Source organism: Pyrus communis, chromosome 1 (assembly GCF_963583255.1).
Source record: "Pyrus communis chromosome 1, drPyrComm1.1, whole genome shotgun sequence".
NCBI classification, from domain to species: domain Eukaryota; kingdom Viridiplantae; phylum Streptophyta; class Magnoliopsida; order Rosales; family Rosaceae; genus Pyrus; species Pyrus communis.
Window position 1 is genome coordinate 32,027,140 of NC_084803.1, and position 16,602 is coordinate 32,043,741.

At 38.9% G+C, this 16,602-nt stretch overlaps 1 protein-coding gene across 3 annotated transcripts; it reads right to left on the reverse strand.

Moving 5' to 3' along the window:
• Positions 1-11,867: 11,867 nt before the first annotated feature.
• On the reverse strand, positions 11,868-15,213 carry LOC137737529 (amino acid permease 3-like). Of its 3 annotated transcripts, none has more exons than XM_068477047.1 (6): positions 15,095-15,213; positions 13,995-14,121; positions 13,608-13,841; positions 13,400-13,493; positions 12,978-13,192; positions 11,868-12,853 (listed from the first exon to the last, which is right to left on the reverse strand). In XM_068477047.1, the coding sequence occupies exons 1-6, from the start codon at positions 15,098-15,100 to the stop codon at positions 12,060-12,062; spliced, it is 1,470 nt and encodes a 489-aa protein (XP_068333148.1). In that variant the 5' UTR covers positions 15,101-15,213; the 3' UTR covers positions 11,868-12,059. The 3 variants fall into 3 exon arrangements, with proteins under 3 accessions (XP_068333148.1, XP_068333163.1, XP_068333154.1); XM_068477062.1 differs by lacking the exon at positions 15,095-15,213 and adding an exon at positions 14,313-14,460; XM_068477053.1 differs by lacking the exon at positions 15,095-15,213 and adding an exon at positions 14,374-14,459.
• Between the last annotated feature and the right edge of the window lie 1,389 nt (positions 15,214-16,602).

Consider the following 16,602-nt stretch of genomic DNA (forward strand, 5'->3'; position numbering starts at 1 on the left):
CAATCCTGGCTAGCATATAAGTCAGAGTCACCTATAGTGACTTGTACGACTTATCCATATCTCATCAATCCTGGCTAGCATATAAGTCGGAGTCACCTATAATGACCTGTACGACTTATCCATATCTCATCAATCATGGCTAGCCAATAGCTCAATAAGTATACTTGCAAACGAGTCGAAACCACCTAAAGTGGTCTGTACAACAAGACTGGGTGTAAATAAATACGCTCAAGTGCTACGATCACGTGAAGACTGTGCGAATAATCGCAGGTCACCTACGAGTCGGAACCACCTAAAGTGGTCTGTACGACAGGACTGTGCACCTACCTTGGATCCAAGGTGAGCATAAGGTGCAGGAGGTGAACATCACGTGAAGGACTGTGCCTTGGCCACATGCGGGAGCACTAACACCGGGGTGCAGGTTTATGAGCTCTCAATGCATCTAAATATAACATGTGCAACTCATGGCAACCAGTACGACAGTATCGAAGTTACCTAACACGTAACTGTAGTCATGCTATAACGTAATCGATTCAACTAATACCATAAACTCACTTGAACTTACCTGGGTGTCCTGAGTTCACCATTGCACTTGAAAGCATTCCCAATAATTATATACAAGTCATATACATATGGATATACCATGATGCAATCTAATACTCAACCATGTCGTAGCACTTTCAATTATAAACAATACGGTGTGAAGTGTACAATCAATAACGCCCTACTCCCGAACTACTTATTTTCAGGGATAATTATCCATGGCAACCCAATTAACACTAATTTAACTAACTAATTCACAAAACTAAAACTTGTTTTTACCAATTTCCTTCGCATTACTCAATTTTCCAAGCAAGGCTTTTGTCTCAAATATTTTATGGCTGCATCTAACGTCTCGTTAGACTGCCTACGTACCTTAAACAGGGATCAAGCCATTCATAGTTCATATAGGTACTTCAAGCATTCACAATAATTATATGAAGGTAATATACCTAATCAATTTAAAAGTGTCGATAGAACTCTCAATAATATGTACGATAAAAAGGAAAAGATCCACTCACCTGGAGTCCACGCTATGATTCTCTAGCGCAAGCATCGAGGCGTCCTGAATGATTGGTCCCTGTGACCAATTATTAAATCACATCTCAGAACTCTTATCCGTAGAATACGTAATTCACATAAAACACAACCTCAACGACATTCTAAAATAGTTTGAGACCCATTGACCACAAGTCAACAGTCGATCAAAGATTGACGATAGGGTTTACAACCCTGTATAACTTGACCCGGAAGATCCACATAACAGATTTCCAATCCGCAACTCCCAACGATCCACAATACGTTTCTAGAATAACATATTAAAATTTCATTACGATCCAACGGTCAGATCTCCGCCAATTGCCTAAAACAAGTAGCCGTGAACATTTATTTTACTAACTTACAAATCCAATTTAGGAAGATCCGTAAGTCGGATTCCCAATCCATAAATTCCTATGATCTTTAAATATTACGTATTATAATGTATCCAATTTTGGTTACGATCCAACGGTCGGATCATCGATTCACATTTTTATCAAGTAACGTATCGTAACAAATTTAGGTTCCAACGATCAACCTACGTCATTCAAATGAAAAACTGAATTCAAGACATTCGACATAGCCTAAAAATAGCATTGGCAGTCAACTGGCCACGCGCCGCCGCGGGTGGCGGTCGGCCTCCCCAACTCACCGGAAAATCCAACTATTTCCAAAACTTCTCAAACTTCACAGAAATGAAGATCTCAGTGAGTGGAGCAACTTTCATACCTGCCACGAAGTCCAAAAGTGGATGGAAGATGGTCAATTTTGCCCACAAAGCCGGTGGGTGTCTAAAACTTCCCGACGTCGATTCGTCGTCTACGGTGGTCTAACGGGGTCAAGGTTGGTTGGGTTTTGCTCCTGGGATGATAGGCTACAAAGCCCAAGTGGTGGCATCGGCCATCACTTTGCCGATTTGCCAGAAAATCGAAAAAGGTGGCCGGAGCACTATTGATTTTCGTCCACTTTCATGGCCTCAAACCGCCACATCCCATGGTTAATCAAGGTGGTTCTTGGGTGGGTTTTGTAGAGGGGAATGAGAGCTTCAAGATGGTGGTGGTGGCATCGAAAAACTCCCCCGGAGTTGGCTGGAATAGGCCTCGGAAAATGGGTGGTCGTGCATGTCGTTTTGGATTGGGTCATGGTTTTGGGGAAGCTGCCAGCTTCTCTCTCTCTTCTCCTCAATTTCTGATTGGTCCTCCCTTTCTTTTACTGATTGGTCCCTTATTTTCTTGCTTGAAGGCTGATTGATTAGTCTTCCCACATGGTGGGAGTTCAAATAATTTAACTATCTTTAAATAACCAATTTCAAACGTCCGTAACTATACCGTTATAATCCGGACTCGCAAATGGCTTTCGCCTATACATTTGTACCAACGAGTACTACGAGGATATGCTAAAAGAATAAGTCCCACATCTCTCAAGTCAATGGTCAACGGAAGTCAAAGTCCTTGCCTCTAGGGCAATTTCGTAAATTCGCGCTTTTAAGATAAAATAAAAATGTAAAATTTGGAACGGGTTGTTACAGTTTAGGTGATGAAATATTGATATTCGTCGTGCAAAGTTTTTGAAAAATAATAAAAAAAATATAAAAATATATATATTTTAAATTTATAATATAAAATTAAATAAAAAACAAAAATAAATTGGTTTAGGCGACGAAATATTTGGATTACGTCATGCAAAGATTTATAATGTGTTTTTCATCGCGCAAGGTGTAACAGCCCGTCCCAGAAATATTACAACGTACATGTGACGAGACAAAATTGCCCCTAGTTCGATTTCTTTACGTTTATTGGTTGTTTTTTAGTTTGGTTGGCATGTTGTAGGCCACACACACTTTCCCACACACCACAACCTTTCCTCCTGTTTCCTGCACCTGTCCCGAGTCCCCATTCCTTCCCATTCTCCTTGAAACGTACGGACACACCCACAAACCTATCAAACCTCCACAGATCGAAGAAACAAAGGCCATATTCATGATTCGTGAGGCTTATAGGAGTCCAACCATACCTTTTTCAGGTAAGAACACCTTCGTTTTCACATCGAATCCACGATGCCCGATTTCGGGTACTGTTCATGCACACGTGATTTCTCACGTTTTAGGAAATTTCAAGCTTGTAGGAAGCTTGGTGAGGTCCCTAGGAGGCTCGGGGTGGTTCGTTTGAAGGTTTTGGACGTCGGGATCACGAGTTTCGAGGTTGGCCGGAGTTGGGGTGATTTTCCAGGTGAGATTTCATGGTTTTTAGCACTTGAAAGTGGTATGATTGTGTTCCTCTCGTTGTAAGCTTCATTTTGGTACCAATTTTGTGAAATTTGGTTGAAAAACGAAGAAGATATCGAAGTTTGAAATTTTCCCGATTTTCCAGCGCCGGCGACGGCGTCGGAGGCTCGCCGGAGAAGACGGCGGAATATTCCTGACGCCGTTGACGGAAACCGTTAGGGATAACGAAATATTCCCTTACGGCGTCAGTTGATGCCGTCAGCGTGCCAGGCACGTGCCTGTGCGTGGCCGGCGCGTGAGGGCACGTGCGGTGGTGAAAAATTATTTTAAAATTATGGGGATGTTCCTGAGGTTGAGTAGATCACGTTGGTGTATTCATACACCCCATTTGAGCATTGTATGAGAAGCTATTTCAAAAGGTTGGTTATGTGCTTTAAATTTTACATTTTTGTAGTTGTTTCGCATATAGGTGATACCTATCCCGAGGACGAGCGTGGTCACTCGAGGCAGGGGGGCTACGACCCTTCCACATATCAGTGAGTGGGCTTTTGGTTTTCCGTATATACCTATATACTTATATTTTCCCAGAAATTGATTTGAATTGTTATTTGTTATATGCCATGCATTACATTATCATTGTTTATGCATCGTTAGTTGCTTTATTAATCGTTTATATATATATATATATATATATATATATATGCATATTTGGTGCTGCGGACGCACAGGTAAGTGCCAGGTAAGTGTTACTCATGTTTATTTTCAGTAGTGATTTGAGATGCTTAGAGAGCTCATAACCTGCACCCCCGGTGTTAGTGCTTCCGCCCAGAGTAGGGCACAGTCCTTCACATGATGTTCACCACACGCTCAACTTGGATCCAAGTTTGGTGCACAGTCCTGTCGTACATACCACATTAGGTGGTTCTGACTCGTAGGTGACCCGCAATTATTCGCACAGCCTTCACGTGATCGTAGCACTAGAGCGTTTATATGTATTACACCCAAGCCTGTTGTACAGACCACTTTAGGTGGTTCCGACTCGTGGGCAGGTTTAGTTATTGAGATTGAGATTTGAGCTCTAGATTCAGCCGTACAGGTCACGTTAGGTGACTCCAGCTGCCAGACTATATGATATTGATATGATTTTCACCTGAGCACTTGCATTTCATTGTGAGATTTGGCATGGCATATCCTAGAGCATGATTGGTATATATATATATATATATATGTACATATGTTTATTTTCTGGGAAGTATATAGGTTTTACGGCGAGGGGTTAGAACTTATTTGTTAAATGGTTTTCGAAAAGCTTTGTTTTTGCCCACTCACGCTTTTGTTTTGCGCCCCTCCAGGTTCTAGTTGTCTAGCAGGTTTGATGGTTTCCCAGAGGGCTTTCCCGGCATTTCTGACAGACGATCACCAGCGTAGGGCCACCTTCGGGTGTACTGTTGTTGCGTCATTTTCGTTTGGACTGCTTTAGGCGTTATGCTCTGAACTTGTGTCTCATTTACGCTAGCACTTGTTTCTTCTACCTTATGTATGCTAGTTTTTATTTATTCGTACCATTTACATTATTATTTTATTAGCTTCCGCACTGTGCACATGGTTACGTCACTTCCACGTGACGGCCAGCATGCCCTGATCTCGATCGGGGTGTGTCACAAGGGGTTTTTTTTTTACTAGTGATAGTAAAATGATACTTGATGAATCCATATTAGACTATATATTTTACCCTAATCTTAGTATTAATTTATTGGTTATTTTGTGAGATTTTGATACTTTGGATTATATTTTCAATGTAAGACATTGGACTTCCTCTGTAGCAAAAAGTGATCAAATGGATCAATTTTGGGATGATTCTAATTAGAGAATGTTCGTGAGTTTCGGATTTTTCTACCAAGCCGTTTGACCTTGACAAAAAAAAGAAGGCCCAGAGCGCAGTTTTCCCAGATTAATGTTTTTAGACGTTTTGAGTATCTTGAAGGTCAAGATGACATATTTTGGGGAAGATTCTTTCTGAGGATTTGTTAAAGACATCTCAAGCTTTTAAAAAGACCTTTTGGGACCAAATCAGAGTTGCTTTGGTCAGCTAAAAGTCTGATTTTATGAGAAGTCCGAATTTCAGTTCAAGCTGGAAACTTTTTTATTTCCTAGTTATCTTATTTTATTATGTTTCCTAGTTTTTAAAAGACCTTTTCTAGGTAGGATTTTATTTTGTTGTAATATAAATAAGGCTTTTTAGCCATTTGGGAGAGCACGCACGCACTATTTTGGAGAATTTCAGACATTTTACCTACAAGGTGTTTTCTATCCATGTTCTTAATAATTTTTTGTTTTATGGTTGTTCATAACTAATTTCCGTTTGCTAGGGTGATGCCTTGAGCTTTAGCATGAATATGTAGTTTTTATTTAATTACTTATGATATTATGCATGCATACTTTGAATTATTAGTCACTGTGTTTAAACTATTTCTATATCTTAATGCTTAGCTACTATTAGGATGTTTAAATAAGTAATCGGATGCAATTCAGCCGGAATGCCACCGGAAGATTGAGTGTTGCTTCTTGTGATTGATAGTGGTAATTTCACTTAGGGTGAATGCCACATCTTAAGAGTTGCATGGTTTTTCACAAAGCGTAATGAGTCATGCATGTTTATATTTGATCTGAATACCACAGATGGATTGCATATTTAATATATGTTCTAGCTTGAATGGCATAAGTAGAATATACATTAGGCAAACCTAACCTTCAAAGTTGCATGAGTAATTCTTAAGTAATTAGTAAATCTATATAGGATTGTAAAGGGGACGGCGTAGTCAAGCGAAGAAAAACTAGTGCCGAAACATAATCGAAAATGGGACTAAACCCATAATAAAAATGAAAAATAAATTAGAGTTTTTAAGAAAAACCCCTGAATGTTATTGCTCTTCTGCAGCAATTCTCTAGTTTTCTTGCTTCTTGTCCTTTTTGGTTCCTCGATGTCTTTTTATTTTCCTTTCTACGTTGAATCATCATCAGGTTTTTTTTTCTCTTCTTAACATTTATTAACCCAGCAGCCCCATCATTAATAAGTTAATGCCAAGCAAAACTCTTTTTTCTTCTTGTCTTCCCACTTCTGCTTCATTTCCTTCTGTGTAACCGACAAAGGTTTTGAAACCCTTTTAATGAAAACAGTAAAAGAGAGGTCCATTGAATTCCTTGCTGGCCACTTTGTATGATTAAACGCCTTCATTGTGCCTCTTGAGTTTACTCACTGCAGTCACAGCATCCTTGCATCTCGCCGTCTAACTTCCAGAAAATCTGGAAGTGGTCAAATTCTGCAGCAATTGTGTATGTGTCAGCTTGATCATGGGAATAGAAGAGAAAGCAAAGCTTTCATTTTTCTTTTCTGTGCGATAAAAGGATGAGTGAGGATGTGAATCAAAGATCCCCATAATCTCAAAGGCAGCCTTCTTCTTCAAGTGGCCACGTGCACTGCATAACATTTAAATAACATGAGGTAGCCTTTGAGCTAAAAAAAAAAGGGTATCTTAATAAAACACTCATGGTACTGTTTACTTTTAACGTTGAAGACATTTTTACCTTGAAAAGTCACTCCTGATATTATTCACTTACACCTTTATTTTGTCATTTTTATTAAAACTAAAGTTTTTGAGAATTTTTTGTTAGTTTTCCTAAAAAAAAAAAAAAAAAAAAAAAAAAAAAAAAAATGTACCCTGAAACCCAAAATAGAAAAAGAATATGTGATCTTAAATATGCCAAAAACATACATAATCAATTTATTTAGACAAAATATTGAGAAAGAGTTATCCTTGACTCATTTAATTCAATAAAAAAACTAATGAGATCAAATATAATTTCTGTAATGACCAGTCCCCGATTATTACGATTTTTATAATTTTTAAATGTGAAATTACGAAAATGCCGTTCGAGGCAAAGTGTTGACTTTTGTTGACTGCCGTGTCATGTCACGTAAGGTTCATTTTCTTGGCGTATCCTCGTAGTACTCGTCGCCATGAATGAGTGGGCACAAACAGATCGTGATTTGGAATTATAATGAAGGAGATATTAATCTTTAAAGCCGAGGGCATTTTAGTAAATTGGTTATTTTCTGGAATACTCTAGATTTTTGGACTAAAATCTAGTGCAGCCACGTGTGTGGCCCAAATTTAAAGAAGAAAAGATGGGCAATGGAGATAGGCTATAAAGGAGAGAAAGGAGGGGGATGTGAAGCCAACTGGGAGAAGAGAAAGATGATGAGTGACCAATGGAGAAAGAAGAAAGGAGGGGAAAATAGAAGGGTGAGAAGCACGGGATCATGGATCACTACTGGTTCTCTACGATCTAACCCGCGGAAACTATGAAACCCATCACCTGGGAACTTCTCACCAGCTTTCCTCTTCGATTTTCCTCACAAATTAGACAGGATGTGGTCTTGGTTTCGTGAGAATGGCACCGGCGGCCCCATGGTGTTCTTGGTGGCAATTCGCCAATTTTGAAGCAAAGTCCTTCGATCTCTACCACCATTAGACTCTCCTTGAACCCAGAAACAATGTGCAATCATTGGTTAGAGTGTCTGAGTTGATTTGAGGACGAATCAAGAATCACCCTTTATAGGGTTTTCGACAGATCGAAGGGAATTTGAGGTATTTCCCGGTCAAATTGGCCTTAGCCACAGGTATGACACTTGTTCTACTTGTTGCGATCTTCATTATTGTAAAATTTGGTAATTTTTTGAAAGAGTTGAATTTTTCGGCAAGTCGGGACGACCAACCGTCACCTGCGATGGCACGTGGGCCAAGACGTTCCCTGACCTTCCTAGGTTAAATTTGAATACTCTAATTCCATTGGTGAAGTCCGATTGACGAATTTCTGTCATTTGAACGTAGTTCCATGAAAGTCTGCCGCTTGATTATTATAGCAATCGATGATCTTATTGTTGGATTGTCATCAAACTTTGATACGTTATAATACGTAATATTTGAGGATGTTAAAAACTTACGTATTGGGAATCCGACGTACAAATCTTCCCAATTAGGACATGTAAGTTATATATTCTATTGATAAGAATTCTAAGACATGATTTGATAATTGTTCTTGGCGCCGATTGTTCGTGACGTCTTGATGTTTGTGCTAGGAGTTGTAGCGCGGACTCTAGGTGAGTGGGCGTTTAGTTTTCTATATATATACGTATGTATACTTTACGTTTTTCCCAAAAATTGTTTTAAATGAAATGTGATTGAAATGCCATGTCATACTTGCGTTAAATTTTAGTATATGCATTAGTATAGCTTTGCATAATATTGCATGATGCTGCAGAGCCCAGGTAAGCTACAAGTGAGTACATTATGATGTTAGTGGTTGTGATGTATATGGTTATGCCTGGATGCATTTGGTACTCATTACCCTGCACCCCCGTGTTAGTGCTCCGCCTAAGGTCAGGGCCAGCCTTCACGTGATCGTTCACCTCCCACACCGTACGCTCACCTTGCATCCAAGGTAGGTGTCAGCCTGTCGTACAGACTACATTAGGTGGTTCCGACTCGTAGGTGACTTGTGATACTTCGCACAGCCTTCACGTGATCATAGCACTTGAGCATATTTATTACACCCAACCTGTCGTATAGACCACATTAGGTGGTTTCGACTCGTATGCAAGTTTAGAGCCGTACATGTCACGTTAGTTGACTCCAGCTGGCATATCAGTTTACATTGATTTATTTCACCTGGCTTATTTCATTGCTGAGATACTTGACATGGCATATACTTGGTTTTCACTACTCTCGATCATGATTTCTATATACATATGTATTATTATTTTTTGAGAAATTATACGGGTTTTACGGTGAGGGGTTATAATGTTTTCAAAAAGGTTTTTATTAAAAACTTTATTTTCAGGCCCACTCACCCTTGTTTTTGCGCCCCTCCAGGTTTTAGCTGCTGAAAGTCCATATCGACGAGGATTTGTGGTGAATCTCAGTATAAGTGGCTACCTCTAAGGGTATGATCCTTACCCACACTACTGTACTTTACCTATGCTCTGATGTTGTCTGTGAAACGGGCTCGTTCCCGCTAGCAGTGCACTCTGGTCCCTAGGCCCTTTTAGGTTTAAATTTATTCACATTGCCCACATCATTATACTTTATGGCTTCGTCACCTTCCAGGTGTCGGCCAACATAGCTCGATTTGGAGTCCTAGTGGACATTCCAGGTCGGGGTGTGTCAATTTCCATCTCATTAATCTAGCTAGAGAACACAAAATCATGTAATTCCTCTCATTAAAATTCAAGATGTTACAAGGATATGTAGTTTTAGGGATAACATAAGTAGTACAATTTGCGCTCATCAATGTTACTTTTTGGTTATTTTTAGAGTTCAACACACAGATAGCCGAACCATTATTGAACTTCACAGCAATTGGCATAACCTTGTCTTCAAGTTATACAACCCAAGACCAAGAGTGTTCCTTCCTCGACTAGAGTCGCTTGATTCAAAATTTAACAGCATATCTCACCACACTCACCATATTCAAAGATATCTTTCCCGCGGAGCTTGGGAGTTGAAATAAAGTAGAGGCAGGAAATAAAGGGAATTGTTATTGCCACTTCAAAAAATCTCATTTTTCACTCCAAACTTTCTATAATTAGAAAGACAAATACACTTGTGAGGAGTGTAGAATGAAATTTTAGAAGTGCTAACAACACTTCTCAAAATAAATTAATAGAAATTTTAAAGGCAAGGTTAGGGGGAAGAATTGGAACGAAGGGATGAGCATAGACTACGTCCCTAGGAGGGATTTGTTTTCGCTAAAGACAACAATCAGAAAAGATAAGAGGGAAATCGAAGAGATTTGTTTTTCTCCTCAATTTTGGATTCAATGTTATGTAACATTCAATGTTACAAGTGTTTTAGCTATTAGATTCAATTAAGTTATCTATTTCTCGTGGTGTTTTGCCTCTGTTTTGTATTTTTACAAATCCAAGTCAATGAATCTATCCCCCAATTGAACTTTACACTACATTCATTGCTAATACATTGCTATTTTTGTTTACAAAACCACACTTTTGTTTTCTAACGTTTACCCCAAAAGAAGGAAAAGTAAAAACAAGTAGCATTCGGTGATAGGGAAAGAGGACCTACCATTTGCCCTCCACAACCCTAGGGTGGGTGCCATGAGCAGCCCCTTTTCCACTACTACCACCACTACTTATATAAGCCTTTAAAACTACCCGTATATTTATGCATAGATATTAGAGGGTGAAAAGAGTCAAGTTCGGCATTGACATGAATATGAATGGAGGCTGCACTATCTCATGCACTATCATCACCAATGACAAAAACCAAACTTCCATTCATGATATCAAAGACAAAGATTCAAGCTTCTAATGTGCATAACCAACCATATTATATAATTAATGTTAACCCTTTCTTTTACCTTTTTGATTTTTCTAGAAGAACCAAATGCATATCCCCATGACAGAATTTTTTTCTTGCTGATTAAACTATTCGTCTCAGTTCATTTCTTAATTGTGATGTATGCTGCAAGTGTGGCTAGTTAGCCATTTTTTCTGAATACACTAAAGTATACGGAAAGAAATTGACTAAAACGGACTTCAAATTTCAATTGCGGCAAAATTAAAATTCAATGATCGAATTGATCAAATATTAACCATACATCATTGATATAGCAAGCAATTACCGAAGACATATTGACAAACTAATCACTTTAACAATTGGGATTTAAAAAATGATCAATTAATTTTTCCCAAAATATGATTAACATAAGGGCTGATGGGATAAACATTCAGAAATCATTTTATACACATGGATAGCGTCTCAAAATTTTAATTTCGCTTATGACTATTTAGTCTAGGAACATTTTAGTCTTCACCTTATTAGATCAAAGAGTTCTGATTTTAAATCTCATGAACAACCGTTGTTAGTTGATGAATTAAAGAAATGTGATAAAAAAATATTCCCATACAATTGAAGGGGCTTATGAAATGGATGCCATATTGCCAATGTATAGATGTGAAAGGTGACTCTTCAGCGTTAAGTACTCGTGCGGTTAGTTGTTGCAATTGCAATCCCATGTCTTGGATTTTCCCAGAAAGCAGAGACGTCACATTCCACAACAGAAGTATTAAATCATTGACCATGGTCAGTCACTCCATGACAGATATTATTGGATGGTTAACATTTGCCATGTTCAACTCTTTCTCTGTCAATGGGGTTTTAACAAATTGCACCTTCAATGGTGCTTATGAGAAGTGCCATATTTCAAATTTATGCACATGAAATATGGGACCTAGAAAAATTCTATTCAAGAAATGAAAACTCAATAAGCTTTTGCTTTCTCTGCCCTGAAAATCACATTCTTCTGCTTATTGTTTAGAATCGATTAATCAAATTCAAATTGGCTTTTGTTCTTCCTTTGCGTATTCAAATTCTTTTGCTCGTAGTTTAGATTCGATTTAATCATAATGTCGCTCCATTAAAACAGAACAAAATATTTTGCTAGAATTGTTGTACTTTGCAATGGAAATTAAAACAAGGGAAGTTAATAGAGAATGGGAACTACTCTTGATTTAATTTTAGATAAATACATACATGGCACCGCCTTTTCTTCCTTTGAAGACAGTAGAAACCAACACAAGGACACCAAGAACTAACATCAACAACACCACCACACAATGACCAAGTCTGTTTCCTTCCTTGATTAGGAGCGAACTTGGTTAATTACATTCAGCTAAATCTCAATAGCTGGCAGTGAATGGCTTGTAGACCTTGAGATCACTAACCACCCCAGCAATTGAGCCGGCGGCAGCTGCAATGGTTATTATGAGGCAAGCAACACTTAGGGTTTGGAGGCAAAGCCATCTTGTGCTCCATTTTGGAATCCTCTTTTGCACAATGTACATCTCGACCGGGAAGTAAACCGTGAGCGGCCAAAACCCAAAAGCCCCAAGAAGTCCTACAACGTCGTTGAAGAACGGGAGGATCATGGATATCACAGTGGTTATGACCACAAACGCTGTCCTCCAGATCATTCTGAAGAGATTGAGGTTGTAGGGTCCGATTCCTGGGATTCGGAGTTTGATGTCTTTCGTGATGAATTCGCTGTCCGGGAACTTTTGCGCTGCGGTTTTCTCAACAAAGGCGAAAAGGGGCTGTGCGTAGACTTGGTATGCACCAACAAGGTGGATGACAATGGCAGCGTTGGCAATGTCAAGGAGCCAATAGGGGTTGTAGAAACCAAAGCCAGTGAGGAGGTTTCCGGGGGATAAGTCTCCGAAAGCAGCGTATCCCATGCAGCCACAGAGCATGTAGAAAAGGGTTGTGACTGCCACACTGATTTGAGTGGCCTTTTTCATTGTCTTGGATTCAGATGGTGGGGATCTAATTGTGTCCTGAATTTCGATTAGGATGAGAGAGTACGAGTAGGCGAAAGCTATGTCACCAAGTGCTTGGAAGCTCCTCCACATCTTTTGGGTTGCAGTCACTGTCCCGATGCTTATTCCGGTCATACTTCCCATGATTTTTCCATTTTCTGAAATTTGACAAGCAGGAAAAGAAGCTAGAGTCAGCTTTATTAGAACCAATTTAATTAGTCAGAAAAACTAAGGTCAAATTTAAAACCATCAATATAGCTTTAAAGCTTGCTATTTTTGTACCTGCAACTTGAGCAATTCCAAGGCCGAGTCCAATGGTTGAGTAAGTGAAAGACATGACTGCAGCAACAATGGAGAGCCACCACAACTGATCGAAGTCCGGAATCTGAGAAAATATGATCTCTGTGACGCCGAAAGCGATCATATAAGGGTTGCTGTTAATACGGCATGGATTTTTTCCACCACTCTTGTGGAAGCAATTAGACCTCTTTATTGCCCTGTTTAATCAATACCAAAAGAATTAGTAAAAAATATTATCTTAAAGTCCCTAAACTGTAATCATGTTTTCTTTTTTTCTTTTTTTTTTTCAGAAGGAAATGATTTCCGCAAACGTCAGTTTATCTGTCTTTCAATTCTCCTCTAATTTATGTCGAGTGTGAGCAGAAATAACTCCTTGTTTTCAAACTTCAAACTCAAAAACTTACATCATGCTTATGGATGATGCAATTGTGTAGCCAATGGAAACTCCAAAAAGATTCAAGTATTGAACATATCCACAAATTTTAACCTTAGCTCCACCTACGAAAATCAAAACATGAAACAGAATAAAGTTTGAGCATTTTAGAACATTGAAAAAGTTCAAAAATTTTTACTTGCCAACAAGTTTAAAAAATATATTTTAGCAAAATTTACCAAGGTTGGATCTAACAGCATCCATGTACGTATAGTTTCTCTTCCCAGTGATCGAATCACCGGAACGATAGCATGCAGAGAGGAGAGTTGAAGTGTAGTAGGTCACAAAAGAGAACAAGAGCATCACAGAAGGGCCAGCAACCCATCCAAGCTGAGCTGTGGCCCAAGCCAAGGACAGAACCCCAGAACCAATCACAGCAGTAATTATGTGTGCACTTGAAGTCCAAACAGTTCCTGGTAAATTAAAGCACAAAGAATAACAAATTACTGATACTTTAAACAAAGTTAATTACTATTCATGTTTTTCTGTTAAAGATTTGAATTTATTAAACTAACTAGCCTAACTCATCTGCGAACATGAATAATGTGTTAGGAAGCGAAATTTACCGGTTCGTTTGAGACGGCCGTCATCATCAAAGCACTTGGAGCCTCCTTGTGGAGGCATATCAACTGAGAAATCAAAAACTTGGTGGTGGTGGAGCTGCTGGTTTTTCGTGGCAGTGTTGTCTCCCATCTTTTGTCACAAAAGAGAGCAAAACACAAGCCCTTTAATTTTTGTAAGAATAATAATTAAAAAGAATGTATCAGAGTTTATGCAGCTCAAAGTAAGCAAAATCTGTGAAAAATATGGAAAATAAAGAGATGAGCTTTTCTTTTCCAATGATCTATGAGCTTGTTCCACTCTCCATCACACACAAAATGCACCCAAAGAAGTGCTAGAGAAACCCAAATGAAATTTTGCTTCGAGAGAGAGAGAGAGATGCACCCAAAGAAGTGCTAGAGAAACCCAAATGAAGTTTTGCTCTGAGATAGAGAGAGAATGTGAAATTATGAATACTTGGCAATAAACTGGTGTCGGTATACGAAATTGGACTGGAAGGTGGGGGTGGGGGTATTTATAGCACTTTTGTGGGAAGATTGTAAATTCACACGTGGTTTAGAAGACCTAAAGAAGACTCATGCATCTACCCACCAATGCAATATTTGCTGGTGTTCAACACGGTCCACTGATTTTCATGCCAACTTGGAGCTTGACTTTCAAAGATTTTCCAAAATTTTCTCCCAACCTATGATTTTTCTAGTGACCCTCCCAAAGCACTTTCTTACACCTCTCTCTGCTTTTTCAAGTTTCAAATCTAATACGCAACCCCTGTTTTTTTTTTTTTTTTTCCAACAATCAATAGTCCCCAGATCGGTAGGAGCCATTGATTTGAGTCACTGAATTTTGGGATATAGTTATGGTGCTTGAGTCACAGTTGAAGAACATTTTTCTTTTTATACAAGTCATGGCTTTTGGTTCATATAGGTTGGCATCAACCAAATGTTAGGCATGAGTAAACTTACTAGATATAACATAACTGTTAAAATTTGACATAAAGCATCGCAAAAACGACGAGTTCATGCAGCAAGAAAGTTTCGACTAAAATGTGTAGCAAACAATGGTAATAGTAGCTGAAACTGAAGAACAGAAACTTCTAAACCCTTACCGTCATAAGTTGGTAGCCTTCCTTTTGGATAAATTTCAAATATGCTAATATGCAGGAAACCCGACAGCACACTCACTCTAATATATCACAAGAAATATTAGAGAAATGGGTATTACTTGTTTTGTGTTGTGCCTCTCTTTGTATCAACCAACCTTCTTATATAGCAGAACTCATAGCTACCAAAATTTGATATTTAATTCTCTCTTTAGAGGACAACCCTAGAAATAAGAATCAAAAATTTATTTCCACTTTTAAGGCTTATCATCCATCCCTTATTCCCTTATTGAAAGAGAAGAATAATGAATATGGTTCTCCCATAATAATTCATTCCCACAAACATCATAGAGAGTGGGAGTATATAATTATAAACCCATTTCAAAGCATAAAATTGACAATTATTTATCAGTCAAATGTTTCTTTTAAGTGTTATAATAATCAGAGACAACTGTGCACCAAATGACCCACTAAAACTTAATCACTCACTTGTTTTAGAACAAGAATTTTAGCATCTTTTGACTGGTATTGAAAACAGCGAATTCATTCAATTTCAGTCAAGGAATGACTTGGAATCACTATGGAGCAGACAAAGCTGAGGCCCCAACATGTAAGGTCATCTTCAACCGACCCATCTAAAGGATTATAAGGCTCAAAATAGCTCGAAATGTGTTAAAGTAGAGTCCTAACCAATCTTACCTTCCTTTGTTATGTGATACACTCCAAGTATTAATGCTGATGTATTATCAGGTTGTATTGGGAGAAATATAACCCGTTAGGACTTTTGTATAGCTGAACCATTTGTGTGTATTTATACAACAACTCAAACAACGAATGAAAACGACTTTCACAAATATTCTAGACTTTTGTTATTGGTTTTATTCTTTACCGTGCCTCTGTAGCTTTTTTTCTACATGGTATCATCCCTCCTTCTAGCTTAACAACCTTCGATCCCTGCTTCCTTCCTCGCTATGTCTTCCTCCCTTTCACTTCCCGGACCTAATGTGGCACAATTCCTGAAACTAACCGACTCCAACTACCTCATGTGGCTTCGTCAAATCAAGCCATTCCTCATTGGCCATGATTTCTGGAAATTTGTTGACGGCTCACATCCCCACGGGCGGCCACCCTCATTGTTACTGCCCCTCCTATCCCCGTCTCCTCCGACTCTGATAGCACCTCGGTGGTCACCACCACTACCATCACTTCGTCCACCATTCCCAATCCTGAATTTCATTTCTCACGTGGTATCAACAAGATCAATTAGTTGTTAGTTACATAACCTTTACATTGACGGAGCCCGTTCTCACCCTCATTGTTGGCCATGACTCTGCACAAGCCATCTGGAACTGTCTTCAACGTCGCTTTGCCCATTGCTCTGTGACCAATTCTGCCACCCTCCGATATGAGTTACTTGATTTAACCAAAGGGCCTCGTCCTGTCGCCGACTACTTGCAACAGGCCAAATCCCTTGCTGATAAACTGGCCAACATTGGCCGTCCTGTCGATCCTGA

Coding starts and splice junctions, on each gene's coding strand:
- LOC137737529 (XM_068477047.1), bottom strand. Junction 13,842..13,994: donor CGGCCGTCTCAAACGAACCG/GTAAATTTCGCT, acceptor TTAATTTACCAG/GAACTGTTTGGACTTCAAGT. Junction 12,854..12,977: donor TGGAATTGCTCAAGTTGCAG/GTACAAAAATAG, acceptor GTCAAATTTCAG/AAAATGGAAAAATCATGGGA.